Genomic DNA, 15,102 nt, shown 5'->3' on the forward strand with positions numbered 1-15,102 from the left:
GAAGGGACTGAATCAGGATTCCAGCATTCTATTCCTAGCGTTGTCACTGACTCACCACGTAACCTTGGACAAAGTATTGAGCTGTCAGGGCCAACTCGCCTTCTCAAAAGGGAAATAGGACAGGCAAGAGCATTGATTATTTCTGTTCTTTCTGCTTCCAGTATGTGCAGAACATTGCCCATTCATCCCAGATAAAAGACCATAAAACCATAATTCTCTGATCACCTAGCAGATTTTAAATTTCTATTATAGTGTTCTTAGGGCTATAGGGTGAATTTCATGTGTGTGTATAACATATTTAGTACTAATTTTTAAATATTTTTAACTTAGGGCAAAATATCCATAAAATTTATAATTTTAATTATTATTTTTTGAGACAGGGTTTCACTCTGTAGTCTGGGGTAGTGTGCAGTGGCATCAACATAACTCACTACAACCTCAAAGTCATAGACTCAAGTGATCCTCCTCCCTCAACAGCCAAAGTACTAGGACAACAAGCAGGTGCCACAACATCTGGTTAACTTTTTTTTTTAATTTGATGGGGTCTTGCTATGTTGCTCAGGCTGATTTCAAACTCCTGGCCTGAAGCAATCCTCCCACTTTAGCCTCCCAAAGTACTAGGATTATAGGCATGAGCCACCATACCTGGCCCATTTTAATCATTTTTAAGTGTACAGTTCAGCAGCATTAAGTACATTCATATTGTTGTGCAACCATTATCACCACCCATCTCCAGAACATTCCCAAATTTCCACCTGTATTTTCTAAAGTATCATTGTATAAAATATTTCATACTCATCTGTAAAAATTTTACAATATTTTTCAAACTTAATAGGATAGCAACATCATTTCTATCAGTAGAGCACCTCAGGAGCTATAAGTAATGTATAACAAAGCCTCAATTTACCAGAACATGAAATTCTGGTTAAGTGAACTGACAGGCTCACTATAGGTAAAACAGCATCCTCTTTGGAATCCAACATTCATTAAATATCATTATAAAGTACACTTGTCCTTGTAGGTCAATTCTAATGAACAAAGCAGAATCATTAGTGATTCAACATGTTGGGCTGTGGTTGGGAGTGAAAGGAGTCATCAATTTAAATAGCAATTTTCTGAGTCTGTGAAAAGGTACCACAGTAACATAAGGGATGGGTTTAGGAGATCAGTTAGAGCTTGTCATCTCATGTCTCAAAAGCAGGCCACATTTGTTTTCAATGAATTAACTATTTAAAAGTCTTCATAAAATTTGGTACTCAGCATAATCTGATCAAATCTCCATCCTGTGTAGGAAGCTAATTTGCACAGATGTCCTGTCAGAACAATACTTAATATATACTTTGGATGTTAACTCTAAAGAACAATTTAAATCAACATTCATTCATTTATGTATTTAATAAAGCTCTATTTGTCATATACTATGTACTTTACACTCTATTAAGCACCATATGGGAGGACACAAAAGACAGACTCTCTGGCCTTCGTGACACATTTTTTTAATGTGTTCAATATCTTCAAGAAAGTACTACGTGACCACCCTATTCTTCCACAAAAACTCCAGTTTCAAAATTTGAGTATCTAATTTGGGTCTGGGCACTTGAACATGACAAATTTTCACTTTCGAAATTCCACCTGCCCCTGTTTCCCAGGTGTTTCACACTCACCTCTTCCAGAAGCCTTTGTTTGAGCTCTCGTTCAGTCTCCAGTTTCTGCTGCAAGCTTCGGGCATTCATTTCAAGCATCGCATGCTTCTTCTCCAGGTCATTGAGCTAGACATTTGGAAAATTTAGCCATAATGCTATATGTAGGAGTGTTAGATGCTAACAACTTTTATAAACACCACAAATCTTCACATACAAAGAATAATCAAATTCTGAAAAGTTTTCTTAAAAACACACACATACAAAGTCCATGTCATTGGTAAATCTTTCATGGGTTATTATGTGAAGACAGCAATTATTTCTAAGGGACAGGTCATAAATATAGCTATGACAAGTTCTAGAGGATGGCTGCTCAAGAATTTATTTCCTGATCAGGCGGCACCTGTGGCTCAAGGAGTAGGGCGCCGGTCCCATATGCCGGAGGTGGCGGGTTCAAACCCAGCCCCGGCCAAAAGAGACAAAAAAAAAAAAAAAAAAGAATTTATTTCCTGATCATGCTTTGGATAAATTTAATTAATTAATCACACGCTGAACGCTTACTACCTACACAGCATAGCAATATAGCTATCAGGATGAAAGGATGGCTAAGCCCTCTCAAAGATCTTCCACCAAGTCAGAAAGGCAGATAACTAGACATGTATACAAATAATGACTGCTTTGTCAAATGATAAGTTTGATGAGAAGTGGTGAAAGGAGAAATTCATCTTTAAAAATAACAAGAAAAAATGCTATTAGAATGTCTGCAGCTTTAAAGGATAGGAAGAACTTTATTATTAAATATCTTAAGAACAGTAAACTAAAAAAAGTTATTCTTTAAGTTGAACATAAAGGGTTCAATTACCTCTAAACACATTTATTTTCTTCAAGCTTTACAAAAAAATGGTAACCCATTTCAGGGAACCCAGAAGTGTTCCTGAGTGGAAAGTGTTAGCCTTGAATTCAATAATTCTGTTTCTATAAATATCTGGTAAGAAAATAATCACAGATGCCCATAAAGATTCATGTTCATCTTAGTGTTATATATATGGCAAAAAACTGGAAGAAGCCCAAATTTCTAATACAAGTAGAATGATTAAATTAGGTACACTTCCATGCAGTTGCTTTTTTTTTTTTAGAATTACATGTTCAAAAAACATTCAATAATTTCAGGAAAAGCCTCCAATTATATGTTTTTTTAAAAAAAACAAAAAGATGTAAGGCTGTATATATAGTAAGAACCTAAATTTATAAAAATGTATGTGTGTGTGTGCACGTGCACACACACAAACACAAGCAAAGAGACTGCAAATAAATTCACCAATATAACGACGGTAATGGGTTACTAGTCATTTTTTCCTTTTTTAGTTGTTTCTCTATTTTCTTTTTCCTTTTTCTTTTAAGGGATGGGGGTCTTACTATGTTGCCCAGGCTGGAATGCAGTGGATATTTACATGTACAATCCCACTACTGGCCAGAATGGGGGTTTTAATCTGCTCCACTTCCAACCTGAGCTGACTGACACCTCCTTAGGCAACCCAGTAGGCCCCTGTTACCAGGAAATCACCATATTGATGCCCAACTTAGTGCAGACCACACTACAGCCTCCAGAACTCCTGGACTCAAGCAATGTTCCCCCCTTAAGAGCTTGGACTAAAGGCGCATGCCCATGCACCTGGCTGGGTTTTCTATTTTCTACAATGCCCTAAATAATTACTTTTAAAATCATGCAATAACAAAATTAAAAAACATAAATTAATTATTTTATTTTGTGTATGTGAAAAAGAATGTGTACATACATAAAATTTCTCTGACCTTCACTTTTGTTATATGTAACATTCAAGCATCTATTACACATCTCTTCTAAGACTATTAGATAAAATCTCCAAAACTTTGGTGTATCTCTTCATAAATATACTATGCAGAGGTATACGGCTGGAACCACGTTATCTCCAGCATGAAATACTGAGGACTTGAGTACGTCCTCAGACCTTATCACGTCCCTGAACCTGGAATATGGAAATGTTGAACTGCCTATTTTTGCAGCATGGAATGAGGATTCATCATTGCCATCAAGTACTTTTCAAGGTTACTTAACATTAAATCCATAAAGCCTTCTTGAAAGAAGCCAGGAAATAAGAGTTGTGCACCCAGATCAAAATTCAGACTTCAGAGCCCCAAACAGGGAGATGTTAAAAAGTCACTGTCAAACCATGAAAACCCAATACCCAACACACCCACCCATACTACTGTCCACCAATGGTGTCTCACAGTGAAGCATAACCATGTGACATTTACAGAGTGGGTACATATATGCTTGTAAAATGTGTTTACCGTGGACTGCATTTGAATTAGTATCAAGCATGCCTTTAAAACCAAGGAAATGAAGTGATTTCCTAAAAGGGATACAGGATGGGTGCTGACCTTATCAGAGAGGCTCTCAGCTTTCAGCTTCTGTTCTTTTAGAGCCTGTTGCAGGGCGAGAATCTCAGCCTTGTGTTCCTTCACTGCCAGTTCCACCACCTGGCGAGACTCGGTGATCCGCTGATCAGCTCTTGCCCTGCCAGAAAAACACAGGCCTGCCCTCAGATGTCCCACCACCACCCACCTGGGGAAAGGAAGCCCATCCCTAATCTTAACTATAACAGGTTACTGGTCAGATAGATGTCCAACCTTGATTCCTAGTTGCAAATTATGTCTTGCTTTCCAACAGCTTACTGAGCAAAGATTTTACTCATGTTAGGGCTTAGTTTAAAAGAAAAAAAAAAAAGAAAAAACCTTTAAAAGGTAAAGTTCTTCACTTAGAAAGGCTGAAAGTGAAAAGGCATTTCCAAATGCAACTGGGCTGAATAAGGATGTGTCAAGACTACCACGCCCTCCACAGAAGCAGAAAAGGAACATGGCCCCACTGAAGGACCACAGTATGCAGATGACCATGGGGACCCCATTTGGGCAAACATTTCCTCTCCTTAAATTATATGCAAGGAGATAAAAGTTTGGGTGCTCAGCAGGAAACTGAACCTTGAATCTGAAGAGTGCATTCATAAATAACACTAAACAGAAAAGCTAGAAACAAACTGGGAATATCACTTCCCTTCCTGCATTTAGATATTGTTTCCTAATTCCACATGTTGGCTTATGCAATCTCTTCTGCTGGCAATACTCTCCTTCTCTACTCTGCAAACTCAAATCGTATCCAGGTTCAAAGATAAACTCAGATGCTGTGTCCTCCATAAAACCTTTCTACTTCTCTCAAACATAATCTTTCCTTGTTTCATCCAAAGCCCACCTCACTCTCTATTTTAGGTGGTAAATACTTGATTGTATAGTTTATCTCCTTTGGTAGACTCTTCCCCTCTTGAGGATAAGGATTAAGAATTATATTTTACTCATTTCACTTCCCCACATAATACCAAACAAGGGAGAGGGGGGAAAGGGAAAGGAAAGCCAAAATCTTTCACATAAAAGCAAACATGAAATCAAAATCAACTGTTACTCTTCCTAAGTACAGTTCATAATTATATCTTCCATGTCTGGTTGTGTACTTCTTGATGCTGAACCAGATCCTACCCCCAAAATTATCTCTGAAAGGCCTTAGAAACAGGACAGGAGCTGGACTTGATGGTGGGAGGGAATGGGTCTGTGTGAGAACATCCAAAGCTTATAAGGAGGCTGAGGGAGAGGACAGGAGCCCAAAGGTTTGAGGGGAAGCAGCTACAGGAGTCTTAAAACATTAGCCTCTCACATCAGCAAATACCCTGTGTGGGAAGATGCCCAAAAAGACCATTTCTCTTGAAATTGAAGGGTTCTCATCTTTTGCCTCCAGTCTTTTCTAGCTCAAATGGACTTCGCATAGATAACCTACCCCACAGATTTAATTGAGTCTGCTGTGGCCAAGCAAATGTGGTAGATACCAAAATAGGTGTGATATAGCCTAATTAAGTGATAAATATTTCTACATTTAGTTTATCTTGCCAAAGGAGTTCAGAGAATCATAGGAGGCTGCTTCGGAGAAAGGTGACATAAGCAAGGACATGAAGGATGGATATAATTCCATCACACAGACAGGAAGTCAAGGGGCTAATTTTAGCCCGCACAGTGCCTTTGTATGGAGTAGGAAGAGGTGCCCATTCTCGAAGACCATTTTTTCCCATCTATAAATTGTCATAACACACCAATTTTTCTTTTTTTTTTTTTTTTTGAGACAGAGCCTCAAGCTGTCGCCCTGGGTAGAGTGCTGTGGCGTCACAGCTCACACCAATCTCAAACTCTTGGGCTTAAGTGATTCTCTTGCCTCAGCCTCCCAAGTAGCTGAGACTACAGGTGCCTGCCACAATGCCCAGCTATTTTTTTGTTGTTGTTGCAGTTGTCGTTGTTGTTTAGCTGGCCCAGGCCGGGTTTGAGCCTGCCAGCCTTGGTGAATGTGGCCAATGCCCTAACCACTGAGCTACGGGCACCACCACAACACACCAATTTTGTTGGAAGCAAATACTTTCCTGCCATGAGCTATAAAACTGTAACAATAATTCTTCGAATCAATAACCAATGACATCATCCATCTGAACAGCACTCCCCAGAGCTATGAGGTTCACCACCTGCAATATCGTGGCTAGGGCAAGAAGGGAATTCTGTGCTAGGGGAACTGTGGAACAAAAGTGGGAAAGCAACAAGAACCTACTGCCTTAACTTACTACCATTTCCTACCAAGAAACAAACAAACAAAAAAACTCCAGTAAATTATTCTTGTAGAGCAGTGGTTCTCAAGTAAGGGCAATTCCACCCCTAACAAGGGATATTGCAGACCATGTCCAGAGACAATTTTGGTTGTCACAAGTTGGGAATGGGGTTGCTACTGGAATCTAGTGGGTAGAGACTAGGGATGCTGCTCAGTATCCTACAATACACAGTACAGGCCCCAGTGATAAAGAACCGCTCAGCCCAAAGTGTCAACAGGGCCAAGGCTGAGAAACTCTGATGTAGAAGGAAGCCATATGATCAGGATTAAAATGGTGATGGTCTTGCTACACAGTCACAGTAAGAAATCTGATGGGAGTGTTTGGCAAAGAAAAGCACTGAGATATTTGCCCCAACTCTCAGGCCTCTACATGGAGTCAACAGACACCAGTCACTGCCACAAAATCCAACTCATACTATCCATATTTACAAATAAAGTGACTATCCCTGCCTGGTTTGCCCAAGAGCCTCCTAGTTTTAGCACTGATAATCTTGTCTCCCAGGGTACTTCTTGGTCTCAGCAGGGACATATGGCCACCCTGTTCACAATTTAGGCAGATCTTGCTGCAGTCAAGTGTCACTGGCTTTTCATAAACAGAAAGGCCCACCTGCTCTGTTTCTCAGTGTCCAGCATCCTCTGTAACTCTCGAACCCGACACTCAAACTGGGACTTCTCATCACCGAGGACGCTCCTCCAAGCTTCCCACTGCCGTTCTTTTTCCAGCAGCTCGTCATTCAGGGCCTCCAAGTCCATGACCTGTTCTTCCAGCATTGTGCAAGTGGTCTTCAGAGCCTCCATGGTCTGCAAATAAGTACCACTGAGTTGCAGCTTATATTAAGTAAGAATTTCCTGAGGGATACTTTTGTTGGGTCAACTTCAGAAAAGTACAAGTTTCTATCTACAGTTTGCAATAAGGTTTAGCTTTTTTCTTCTACAGCCTGAGAGGACCAGGTAAGACTAGAAGAAGGGACATTTCTGCCACCACTTAAGAAGCCAAATCAAAGCAAGGCCAGGGGGAGGCAACCAAGCTTAAAAATCAAGCAACTCACACTGGCCTCTGAAAGCATTTGATTTTATTTTTAATTTTTTTAAATCAAAATTGATAAGAACTACACACTTTAAAAAGTCACTTTTAAAAACCCCAAGCCTTGGAAATAAGACATGATTATAAAAAGGACCTGTTTGCTGGATGAGGAACCCTTGAGAGGAGGCACCAGACATTCCTCCTAAAGTCCTTCTCAAGGACCTCATGACCTTGTTTACCCTTCTTACTTGCTTCTGGCTGGTGAGCTGCATCTCCCTCTCTGTTATCTCACGGCGAAGGTGGTCTACTTCACTCCGCAACTGTACTATCTCATCGTTGGCGCCAGAAGCTTCATCAAGTTGTTTGGACAGGTAGAAGTTTTGGTTGTTGAGTTCAGCGTTGTCCTCAGTCAATTGGTTTAGCTGCTCCTCCAGGTCTGTGATTACCTAAAAGAGGAAAGGAAGCTGGTTACACAACAAGAAAATTCATTAAAAACAAGAAATTGCTTCTAGAGGTACTGATGTTTGAACCTACATGACACTGGCGATCAGCATAAGCTCACATGCTCACCTTGAGAGCCAAATCTAAGCTTCCATGCTCACTCACTCAAACCTCACATTCACAAGCAGTGGTAGGAAAAGGCTCAGTCTCACCCTACTCAGGATACATTTGGGAAATATATCCAAAAGCAAATCAATGAAAAGTGACTTCTATATGGAAAGGGCAACTTTGAATGAGAGTGAGTTAATGGAGATAATGTAAGATAATGTGAAAAATGCAAATGTAAAAAATGCAAATTAAAGGAAGAGGAAGAATAGTCTGGTATTATAGGCATCTACTTAAGTTAAAAATGCCCACGACACCATCTATCTAAGACATTGCCATTGATGATGGCCATAGTTTCAGAAAGCAAAATGAAATAATGCTCAAGAAAGACTGACAGGGAAGGACACTAAGAGTTATTTTAATAATATCACAGGCATTAAATTTAATTTCATGCAACAAAGGAAAAAAACTTAAGGGAAGCTCAGAATAATCCTTAAAATACAATACTGTACAATGGCATCACTTTAATGGATTTTACTATACAGTTAGCTATTAGAAAATGGGAAGCCATATGAATTGCCATTTTATTGAGAGAGATTTAATCTAGTTTTCCTAAATTATTTCCCTGCTAAATGGCAGGATGACTTCAATTTCAGAGCATTTAGCTCTCCTAGTCTCTTTGTTGAGATTTAGTATTAGTGCTTGCAGAGAGCTCTTATATATAATATTTTAGAAGTTTAAGGGCAATTTTCTAATAATAGTTGGACTAAGGCACAGAAGCAGTAAATTAAATTTTACATAACAAAAAGAAAAAAGTTAAAAAGAAATGCCTTTAAGCTTATGGTTATTGTTTCCAATTTTCAGACCTGAAGTAGAATTAATTTATGAAATGTTGCTTGCTATTGTTTTCATGACTAATCCCTATTTTAAGCCCCTTTGATTATCAATTTTAAAAAATCTTCCCAAGCACACAAAATTAAGAGCATCAATTAAGTACACATTTGCTCAATGTGGCATAGGAAATCCAACTTTTCATTTTGTTAACTGAGCTGATGACCTTTTAATGTAATGAAATGGTCTAGTGGTCTAGTAATTTCTCTCCCTTTTTTTTTTTTTTTTTTTTTTTGAGACAGAGTCTCATTTTGTTGCCCCGGTAGAGTGCGGTAGCATCATAGCTCACAACCACCTCAGACTCTTAGGCTCAAGCGATTCTCTTCCTCAGGCTCCTGAGTAGCTGGCACTACAGGTGCCCGCCACAATCTCCTGCTATTTTTAGAGGCAGGGTCTCGCTCTGCTCAGGCTAGTCTCGAACCTGTGAGTTCAGGCAATCCACCTGCCCGAACCTTCCAGAGTAATTTCCTCTTTAATGTCAAAAGCTACAATAATTCCTATCGTACTAGTCTGAGGTATGTCGGCTACAAGACAGGGAATAAAAGTTATCTGGTCAGATTCTTAGCTAAGACATCTTCTGTACTGGGGGAAAAATAAGGAGAAACTGTACCTTGTCATTTCTAGCTGGCAGTTATGCCTTATAGGTTCTCTGTATCAGCTTTCCTATGATATGGTTAAATCTTCTAAACAAAAAAATAAATCAACAATGCTCGCTAGGTTCCACTGGTCTTTCCTATCTGTAGTAAACCCATTCCTTAAGATAGTTTTCATCCTAGAATATAAATGTCTCCATTTAACTTCCGTGCTTCTTCCTATATCCTTCACAGAGAAAAAAGAGATTGAAAGAAACTGGCCTGAAGACGAACTATAAAATGGATTCTGGAACCGGAAATAAGCCACCTTGAATTCTACTGGGTTGGTTTCTTTATGTGGGACATGAAATAAATACTATATTTACCCGTTTTTATTTTTTAATTTTTTAAAATCTTCTTACGTATTTGGCATTAATAGAACGTGTAAAATAGAAGGAATAAAAAGAACCATTATAATACTTCATTTTTAAAGCCTCTTGGGACATAAGCAGGATCTAGAAAACCTATTCACATGAGAATATACAGTATATACACTGCCAAAATCACTTACTTGCCATTCAAAAGTATATTTTAATGGGTACGCACTTTCTTTGATTTATGGGGGGGAAATGCCACTTATTATGAGCCCATTTCTGCTCCTCTTCTTTCTTCTTTTTCCCCAAATTAGATTACAAGTGCTAAAGAAGAAACACTTGAAAAAAGTCAATGAGGTGTCAAGGTTATTACCTCACTTCAACTGAGAGGGGCCAACTGAACTAAGGGTCCTTCTATTTCCCTGCTGTCATCCAGTTTTCAAGGGGTCTCAGGTCTCTGGTTTCCATCTCCACTTTGTGATTGCTAGCTCTATATTTTGGTCATCATCTCTATTTTGCCCACTTGACAAGAGAAGGATGTGTCTGTGTGAAGCACTCATACCAGAATTTAAAGCATTAAAACTGATTTGGAGATTTTTATACATATATTCCTTCTGCCCAAGCCATAACATGTTTAGCTTTTGGTCCTATTTCAAGTTGCTGGAGTTATGATATTAAGCATTAGACACACAACTCATTTTAGATATGAAGTTGACTTGGGACACTAGTTTTTAAAGATTTATAATAATAGGCAATATTCATGCTTTCCTTTGAAGTAGACTTTTATACCCATTTTACAGATGGGGAAATTGAGGCAAAAGACATGCTAAGTAACTTGTCCAACTTCTCTGCTAGGAAAAGCCAGAACTTGGACCCAGCACCAAAACTCAAGAATCTACACTCTTATCTCCTATATTGCACTGCCCCCCACCACCAAATAGGGATAGAAATGTTTACTCAAATTTTCTTTCCAATCCTTGAAAACTGAAATGATGGAGTAAGATATACTGACCATTCAGAAAAACCCTTTTTGATTTTGAATCAGGTAATGTGCAAGGAAAATTTCTACACCTACTTTCTGGCAATGGGCATATTCTCTTTCTACCAATGACAAATGATCTATTTAACTACAAGCCTGTTAACCTTTCAACCCCAAAGATAGAGGGTAAAAAAATAAACTGAAAGGCTAATTCCATCTTAGCAGTCAAGAAAGATGAGAGAAATAGTGTCATAATGCAGAGCCTAGTAGAGTCTTCTTCTATGCTGCTTTTGCAAATAGGAGGTTCTAGATGAAATTCTAGAAACAGAGAATATTTAAAAAAAAAAAAAATCTGTTCTCAGTGTCAAAAAGAGAAAAAGAAAAAGAAAAGAACTCTGTTTGGGGTTACTGGATGCTTTTCAAGGGTATCAATGCAAACCTTGTAGTTCCAAAAAGTAGACACTAACCTCTCGCATCTAACTAGGAAACCAGTAGAGGAAAGTTACCAACAAATGTCCCATGACACATTAGGGGTGAAGAAACCAGTCAGATAGTGAGCATCAGGCTAAAAAGACACAGGACTGAGTCCTATTTTAATGTCTAGTTCTTTTCTTTTCTGAAGGCAGCTATTTGCATATTATTTATTTTTAATCTTATAGCTGACAGATTGATTCATAATTAAAACTGTGTCATATGTTTGCCCACCAACTCCCCTCTCACACAGACTTAGGTAGGGTTTTAGGTGCCAGATTGAATCAAATCCTGTTTTTAAATGTCTTCAAACTAAAGAAATGGTCTGAGCTTGAAAATCTTGCTATTCATGAGGTTTGGGAAGCTATTAACTGGGACCTCCTATCAACTGAGTTACTGGGAGAGTTCCGATCAGTGACAAAGATGATATTTCCCAGCAGAAACCATCTTGGACAGCACCAAAAAGTGCCACATTTTTCTGTAGTGTCTTTAAATTGGCCTTGAACTTGCAAAAGTATACTTGAGACTTCGTGTTGTGTCCAAATGCTACTCTAAAACAATGTTTTTCAAATTTTTTAAAGTTAATAGGGCCATTTTCCAAACAAAAGATTATATTATAAACCCCATATAATAAAACAATAATAGTAACCAATGTTGTCTGGCACTTTCTATGACCAGGCCCTGTGCAAGCCTTTTGCACACATCCTCTCATATAGTTCTCGCAGGCATTATATGAGAGAGGAATTACCAAATTCTATGACTCTCTGTTCCCTATGTTTTACTGCTTCTGAAATTTGAAGTGTATGGTGTATTGGAACTAAGCAGCTATTTTTCTTTCCTCACCCAGCCCCCAAAGAGCAGCTATTAAATTAATTATGCACCATCCACTTAAAGGTGTAAAAAAACTGAGGATGTACAATGCTATCTCCATTTCACAAAGAAATAAGAGGTTCAGGAGGATAATATCATATAGGTTACTCAGAGACCAATTTATAATCTGAGCTCAGTCTACATGACTCCAGAGCCCCTGGCTTGGACCACACTAAGCTACCTAGCTGCTCTGGCTGAAATGAAGGTGGGGGTCACTCCCTGGAGTTCCCATACACACATTTGGAAAGACCCCCTCAGGGCTTCTCCACGGAAGCTGATGAGAGATAAATGAAGCAAGAATTAGAAGTCACTGTTCCAGAAAATGCAAATTCGGAGAATATAAAAGTTATATAAGAATGTAACCAAATTCATTCTACATATTGGCATAGTCCATCAAAACTAAACTTCCAGTTTTAAAAATATGAGGCAGGATGGATTGGATACAAAGGAACACAAGAAATTTTGAGAGGTGATAGATAAAATAAAAATTATTTTTATCCTTCAAAAATAAAATTTGGATAACTGTGTTATTCAAAATAATAATAAAATTTATTATTTTGATGTCTTACTGGTTTCACAGATATATACATTTGAAACTTATTAGGTTATAGTACACCAATTATACCCCCATATTAGGGTAGAATAGTACCAGAATATAATGCACCAACTTCTCAAGGAAGAGAAGAGAGAGGGAAGATTCAACAGACATTTCAAGGCGGTCCCATTCCGATCCAACCATCACATTAGGAAATACAGACCAAAAATCAGTCTGCCAGATCCCTACTAGAGCCACACAGAAGCACCGCTCACAATCTAGCAATTCCAGACTCTCACCAGAAATAAGTGCTTTGGCCACCAAGGGACTTGCACAGGAATGTTTTCTAACATCTTTATTCATCATGGAAACAATCCACACGTCCCCTAACAAGGAGAGTGGATGATCAAACGACACCACCCGGTAATGGAAAAGAAGAAACTATTAACAGATGCAACAATATGAAGGAACCTCATAGACAATTTAAGTGGGGAGGTGGGGGGGGGGGAGAGAAGTATGCCCCAAAGAGCACATCCTTTATGACTCCTCTTATATGAAGTTCAAGAACAGGCAAAACTAATTTATGGTGTCAAAGGTCAGCACAGGGTGTTACCCATTAGACAAAGGATTCTGACAAGAAAAGGATAGAAGGGAACTTTCTGGTGGCTGAAAATGTTCTGCATCTTGATTATATTGTGGTTACACAGCTGTCTACACATGTAAAAATGTCACTGACCCGTACACGTAAGATTACTACACTTTATATCTAAATTAAGATTTAAAAATACCTTTAGGACTTAATGTCTCATTTTATAGTAGCTAAAGAGGAAATAAAGAGATCAGAAAATAAAATATGTACAACAGAACCTCCAGAGTTGACCACCTCCCTACACTGACCACCTTAAGTTGATCTAATTTTCATGAAGTGGACATGCACCACATGTACATATATCAGTACAGTAGGCCTAGTTCCTTATGTTGACCACTTTCCTATGTTGACCTGTTTGTTACAGTCCCTTGGGTGGTCTACTATATGTGTTTAGGGAAGTGCTTCTGAAATTCACAGATGCAAATAATATAAACAAGGACAAGATCACTGAAGACTAACTAAGAAAGCAGAAAAGCAAAGACCAAAGAAAAAAGATGAAACATGAATAAGGATAACATCCCCATCTTCTGAAAGGGGCCTATTTCAGTACTTCGTTATCATCAAAAATAGACTTTGAGTTCCCAATGACACTCCTCTATTATATAACCTAGGAATGATGCTTATCTGCTCGTAGAATTTACTTCTCTCCATATAAATAACATCTCCCAAAAAGTCCTACATTTTTTAACATGCATGTTAGGAAGCCAGATTCTGCCTGTTAGGAAGTTAAAATTTCTAGGTTCCCCAGAAGAACTAGTTTGTCCTTCCTCTCTGCAGAAGCAGCAGATTGAAGAAGCATCACAGATACAACTGCCCCGAGCATTTGGACAGTCTCTAGCCCTAGCTGCCCACAGAAGCTTCCACACTGGGGTAGAGTGGGGAGCTGCCTTGGGATTTTGCTGTAGCTACTGAAACCTATTAGTGGTTTCACTAATACCTTCAGGATTCAGGTTATAGTATAAACCTATTTAGACCATTCCAACTATCTTCAACACCTGAATACAAAGGATGGTTTTAATTTTTTAAAACTGGAAGAACTCCCCTAACCTGGCTCAAAACTCCAAATAAGTTTGATATCATTATCTGCTTCAACCTGCAAGTTTGTATCAAATATTGGTCACCAATATTATAAAGAGATATTCCTCTTCCCTTCTCTGTTTCAGTTCCATGTTATTTTAATCAATTTTGGTTAATGAATACTCACAGTACAGCTGTTACGAAGGGCATCAAATTTGCGCTGGATTTCATCTCTATGTGCCTAAAAGGTAAGAAGTTGATTATATATTTTTCATAGGATAGAGTACAATTCTACATGCTATGGGTAGAATATAGAGAAGAACAATTTGCCTGAGAAGCCACAAATACTGTTGTGACAGCGCCGGCATCTGTTTTTCAAAGAACTAATTAATCAAGTTACCCTCAACATTAGAAATAAGCTACATACATACATACAGAAATAAGGAATACACAATGCTCTGTTGAAAACAATTACCTATTTACTCCACACATGCACACCTGTACAGATGTTTTTAACATTCATCTTAATTCCTAGGGACTACTGAAAGAAAAAGGGAGAAAAGCAATAAAGGATGGTTTTACTCTTCTTCATTTGTCTTAGCCTCCATTCTAAAAAAATAACTTTCTCTCATCCTTCCAAATACCTCCTTTGCAGCCTACTGCCTGAGAAACACTAATACACACACATAGGACAAAAGCCAGGACAAAGTAGGAACTTTCCGTGTGTTTGTGTTGTTTTTTAATCAAAAGCTACTGAATTTAGAAAACCCTACATTGACCTTGAAGTAAATATATAGGCTTT

The 15,102-nt window shown here is 38.4% G+C and overlaps 1 protein-coding gene across 4 annotated transcripts in view; it reads right to left on the minus strand.

Annotated features, from left to right (window-relative positions):
* CIT (citron rho-interacting serine/threonine kinase) overlaps positions 1–15,102 on the minus strand; it is a 184,009-nt gene that overhangs the window by 43,848 nt on the left and 125,059 nt on the right. For all 4 annotated transcript variants that reach the window (XM_053587769.1, XM_053587768.1, XM_053587767.1 and 1 more), the window contains 5 exons: positions 14,488–14,541; positions 7,645–7,842; positions 6,980–7,173; positions 4,062–4,197; positions 1,665–1,769 (listed from right to left, as the gene is read on the minus strand). In XM_053587769.1, the coding sequence (XP_053443744.1) occupies positions 1,665–1,769; positions 4,062–4,197; positions 6,980–7,173; positions 7,645–7,842; positions 14,488–14,541 (687 nt within the window). The remainder of the gene's footprint in view (positions 1–1,664; positions 1,770–4,061; positions 4,198–6,979; positions 7,174–7,644; positions 7,843–14,487; positions 14,542–15,102) is intronic.

The sequence above is a fragment of the Nycticebus coucang genome, chromosome 4, assembly GCF_027406575.1.
Source record: "Nycticebus coucang isolate mNycCou1 chromosome 4, mNycCou1.pri, whole genome shotgun sequence".
In the NCBI taxonomy this organism is placed as follows: Eukaryota; Metazoa; Chordata; class Mammalia; order Primates; family Lorisidae; genus Nycticebus; species Nycticebus coucang.